Raw genomic sequence first — 5,263 nt, forward strand, 5'->3', positions numbered from 1 at the left:
CAAACTGTGTAAAGGTGTGTGTTTCTTACCTATGAGTACTCTGGGAGTAACTGTAGGTGCCCCATGCCCAGCTCTACCTACCATCAGTGCACTTTGTAGTATGTTCTATGTGAATGCTCCCTAGTGATGAATCGCAGAGCAAGGTTTTAGGGCAGAACATGGTGCTATAGGAGACAAGCGTGTGTGGAGCACAAAGACCTTTGTGATTATGTCCATAAGCGTCTTTTAAGATGGCTTTTCTACAGTGTTTGTTTTTCCCCCTTAGGTTGGCCTGGCACTTAGGCTCCTTCTGCCTCATCCTGCTAATTGCTGGAATTTTAGTCCTCTGTCGCCATGTCCCCCTCCCTAGGATCTCTCTACTTGGCATTTGCCAAGTGACTGTTTCCATCTCTTTTCAAGAGAAAGAAAAGTGCCAACTTTCCTTCCAACCAGTTTCTTCCCCTGGTTTGTTTAGTTATGAAAGCACATAATCCATGGCTGCTGCATCATGCAAATAGAATTTGGCTCAGGCTGTCAAGAATGCTACCACCAAAGTTGTTTTAGCAGAAGAGTAGAAAGTGACTAGATTGGATGTTATCGTCTCCCCAGGGTCACATTCTCTAGCATTCTAAGCCACACCTGGGCTGTGTTTTCTGGTTTCCTTCTGTATAAACTGATGATATGACTGCTCCATGGTATGGTTAAGGGGAAAATTGGTTTTTGTTTTTTAATTGTAGTTAAGGGAGAGAAAACAGCTAGAGACTTCTGGAAGAGTCCAGAGCAGAGAGAGAAAGTAGACTGAACATGGCCAGCAGACTAGACAGGGCCAGGTTTATCTTCAAGAGAGGGAGAGTAGCAGAGGTTAGAGAATAGAGAAAACACAGCGAGAGAAGCAGGAACACAGAGAGGTGGACGGGGAAGAGAAAGGAAAGAGTAAGGGAGGGGAGAAGGAGAGCAAGAATAAACAGTGAGGTTTATAAGAGTTCATGGGGGGGGGGCAAGCCAGTGAGCTGGAGGGAGTTTAAAGTAGGGGAGCTGTGAAGGGCTCTGACACCAGCACGCACTTTGAAATATGATACCAGTGCTTTGATATGCTGATAGGCGCCACAGGTGGCTGGCCATAGGTCCCTTCTGTCAGAGGTGAGGGAAATGACTCCTTTTGGTAGAGAAGATCCAGCTTCACAAAGTGCCTGAGGAATACTGGTTTTTATCTAACTGCCAGAAATCCTCCTATAGTACATTTTGAGCTTATTTCTGGGTAATTTTGGACTGCCTTTTTTTGTGGTTTGGGGTACTGGAGTTTCCTTTGAACTTGATACCGTTCTTCCTTTACAAGCCTCCATGCAAGCCAGATGCCTTAAAGGCTGAATTCTTTCTGTTGGGTTCCCTTCTGAAACTCTTTAATGTCACCCTCACCTCTGAACAATCCTGCTTGCTTGTGACAAAATTCTGAAGCCAGGCATTAAATTGAACTCAGGATTTGGGAAGGTGGGAAACTAAACATCGACCTGTGTTATCATCTCTGCCGGCCCCTCAGCACCCGTAAAACCTGAGGGCAGACACAAGTGTGGAGAAGGAAGGGTGTCTAGCCTAAGAGTCCTTGGGGTTCCATTCTTCATAATACAGGACAAATGTCGCGCTGTGTTTTGAAAGCACAGGATCGAGCTCACTGGGAGACGCCTGGCAGGCAACTCCTCTCTTACTCCCGCTGGCATTTCAGACAGGCAAGAGTTGGAAAGGCCTGAGCGCCTTCAGCTCAATTAGGAGCTGGGAAGTGGCGGCAAGAATGAATGCCAGTCCCAGCTGCCAATCCACGGCGGAGAAGGCGGCGCCTCGCAGCGCGGAGGCGGGGTCGTCTCTCTGGCAACCAGCCCGCAGAGGGAGGAGAGGGAGAGGGAGAGTGAGGGGAGGGAGGGGGAGGAGAGGGGAGGGGAGGCGTGGGAGGGGGAGTGGGTGCCGGTGCGGGTGTCACAGCCGTAGTTCGGCTGGCTGGCGGGGTTCTGGGCTTCAGAGCCTGAAGATGCAGTCGAATGGGCGACCGCCCACGTTCCCGGGGCCAGTCCGAGTGAACCCCGAGGCTGAGGAACGGAGCTAGCCGCCTCCCCCGCTGGCACTAGGAAGCGTCGCTCCTTCACGCTGACCTCGGTCTCGCTAGTCGCCTCGCCCTTGGCCACACTTAGTGACCGGCACGTGGGCCGGGAGACCCGCAGACAGGTCCCCGGATAGGCCGAGACTCGCGATGTAGGCACACAAAGTGCTGTCGTCCTTCCCTGCGGCTCTAGGGCGTCGGGTCGCCCCCACCCCGGCGCCCGGGAGATCCAGTCCAGGGTTAATGCCAACGAGTTTCCACCTCCAGCCGCTCCTAGAGAGGCCGCGGCGCAAGCCAGCGGGGGAAACTGGCCAGGGACGGACACTTCCTGTGGGGGAGAGGGGGCGGGAGAGCAGTGGCTCAGCCGGGGCCGGGGGCGAGACGAGGGGGTCTCGGGCTGGAAGTAGTGGCTGGGGACGGCCGGAGGAGTAGACTAGCCGCTCACCTCCGAGGCCACGTCGCGCGCGAAGGCCGGCGAAGGCCGCGGGACAGAGACCTTGGGAGGGGGCGGGGCCGCGGGCAGGGGCGGGGCCGGAGAGGCCCAGGGTCAAGACGTCCGGCCTTCGCGGCCCGAGCCTGGCCGCCCGGTCTCCTGGGCGGCACTGAGTCGGCGGGTGGCGAGGGCTCGGGTCTCCGGGCACTCGAGCTGGGTTGCAGGATCGTCCGCCGTCGCCACCGCCGCTGCACTGGGAGCTGGCAGGGATGGAGCGGGAGGCGTCGTCGTGGGGCCTCGAGCCCGGGGATGTGCACGGTCCTGACGGAATGGGCAGCCCCGAAGGGTCTCTCAAAGGTGAGGGAAGGACCGCGCCTCCGAGGAGTGTACCAGGAAACCGGGCTGTGGCCTGTGGGAGGAAAGCAAGGCTGGAAGTGCAGACCCTTGGGAGTGGGGTTGGGGGTGGAGCCTGGGTGTACCCGGTCTTTGGAGAGGAGGTGGTAAATTTCAGCACCTTGATTTAGGGCCAGCGACCCCGCTTGGAGAGTGGGGGAGAGAAGTGTGTGACAATTAATGGACCGAATGATCTTCCAGACCCCCAATCAATCTGTATTTTTTTTTTTTTTGTAATTCTCTGACCCTGCAGGCAACACCAACATGAACGAAGAAGGGGAAATTTCTCAGCAAGAAGGCAATGGGGACTATGAAGTTGAAGAAATACCTTTTGGGCTTGAACCACAAAGCCCTGGGTTTGAATCCCAGAGTCCCAGGTTTGAGCCTGAAAGCCCAGGGTTTGAATCTCGAAGCCCTGGGTTTGTGCCCCCAAGCCCTGAGTTTGCACCCAGAAGTCCTGAATCAGACCCACAGAGTCCCGAGTTTGTATCCCAGAGTCCTAGGTATGGGCCCCAGAGCCCTGGCTATGACCCCAAGAGTCCAGGCTATGAACCCGGCAGCCCTAGGTTTGAACCCAAAAGCCCTGGATATGGTTCGAAGAGCCCAGAATTTGAATCTCAAAGTCCCGGGTATGAATCCCAGAGTCCTGAGGATGCACCACAGAACTCTGGAGATGAAGCTCAGAATCCTGAGTTCAAAACCCATAGCCCTGAATTTGAAACTCAAAGTTCCAAATTCCAGGAAGGCGCAGAGATGCTTGTGAACCCTGAGGAAAAGAATCCACTGAGTATCCCCTTAGGAGTTCATCCCCTGGACTCCTTTACTCAGGGGTTTGGGGAGCAACCCACAGGAGCACTGCCTCTAGGGGCACCATTTGATATGCCTACAGGGGCCCTGCTGGCCACACCCCAGTTTGAGATGCTCCAGAACCCCCTGAATCTGACAGGGACCCTTCGTGGTCCAGGCCGTAGGGGTGGCCGGGCCAGGGGTGGGCAAGGCCCCCGGCCTAACATCTGCGGCATCTGCGGGAAGAGCTTTGGGCGAGGCTCTACCCTGATCCAGCACCAGCGCATCCATACCGGTGAGAAGCCTTACAAATGTGAGGTGTGCAGCAAGGCGTTTTCCCAGAGCTCTGACCTCATCAAACACCAGCGTACCCATACCGGCGAGCGGCCCTACAAGTGTCCCAGGTGTGGCAAGGCCTTCGCTGATAGCTCTTACCTACTTCGACACCAGCGTACCCACTCTGGCCAGAAGCCCTACAAGTGCCCACATTGTGGGAAGGCCTTTGGCGACAGCTCCTACCTCCTCCGGCACCAGCGCACCCATAGCCACGAGCGGCCCTACAGCTGCCCAGAGTGTGGCAAGTGCTATAGCCAGAACTCGTCTCTGCGCAGCCACCAGAGAGTGCACACTGGGCAGCGGCCTTTCAGCTGCGGCATCTGTGGCAAGAGCTTCTCCCAACGGTCAGCACTCATCCCCCATGCCCGCAGCCATGCCCGTGAAAAGCCCTTCAAGTGCCCGGAATGCGGCAAGCGCTTTGGCCAGAGCTCGGTTCTAGCCATCCATGCCCGCACCCATCTGCCAGGCCGCACTTACAGCTGCCCCGACTGTGGCAAGACCTTCAACCGCTCCTCCACACTCATTCAGCACCAGCGCTCCCACACAGGCGAGAGGCCATACCGCTGCGCCGTGTGTGGCAAGGGCTTCTGTCGCTCCTCCACGCTGCTGCAGCACCATCGCGTGCATAGTGGGGAGCGACCTTATAAGTGTGATGACTGTGGAAAGGCCTTCTCACAGAGCTCCGACCTCATCCGCCACCAGCGGACCCATGCAGCCGGGCGCCGCTGACGAGTCAAGGGTGGGGAGGTGATGGGCAGAAGAGGAGGAGTCAGGGAACTAGAGAAACCCTTTGAGAAGATAATGGAAAAGCTGGAGGAGAATAGAAGGATGGAATATTCTAGAAGATGGGTCAGGGTGCAGGAAGTCACATGCCCTCAAGAAGTATGAGAAGTGGGCTACGAAGAGGGGTTGCAGGGAGGCTAAGCAGGCAACAGGAAGCACCAGAAGAGATCCGTGCTGCTTGTCTGAGTAGCAGCAGGCTCCTTAGCTGGGAGGCCTGTCCTGGCTAAGTACTAGACAGGGAGGGGGGAGGGCAAGGGAGTGTCACTTAGTTAGAGTAGGGTAGCTTAGGTTGGTAGCTGCTGAGACCCTTGTGAAACCAGGAAGAGTGCAAAGCGTAGGTAGCAGGGAAGTGGGGTCCGAGGTAGGGCCTGGGCCTCTCAGAGCAAACCCCATCCTACCTTGTCTTCCTCAGGCTTTGGAGCCGTTTGAGTTCAATAAAACTTTGATGTGGTAAGAGACTTGTC

General features: G+C 56.1%; 1 protein-coding gene across 1 annotated transcript; it reads left to right on the top strand.

Annotated features, from left to right (window-relative positions):
• Positions 1 to 2,462: 2,462 nt before the first annotated feature.
• Znf768 (zinc finger protein 768) lies at positions 2,463 to 5,263 on the top strand. The gene is made up of 2 exons (XM_035442200.1): positions 2,463 to 2,858; positions 3,148 to 5,263. Exons 1-2 carry the CDS (start codon positions 2,771 to 2,773, stop codon positions 4,743 to 4,745), a joined length of 1,686 nt encoding a protein of 561 aa, XP_035298091.1. The 5' UTR covers positions 2,463 to 2,770; the 3' UTR covers positions 4,746 to 5,263.

Source organism: Cricetulus griseus, chromosome 3 (assembly GCF_003668045.3).
Source record: "Cricetulus griseus strain 17A/GY chromosome 3, alternate assembly CriGri-PICRH-1.0, whole genome shotgun sequence".
Taxonomy (NCBI): Eukaryota; Metazoa; Chordata; class Mammalia; order Rodentia; family Cricetidae; genus Cricetulus; species Cricetulus griseus.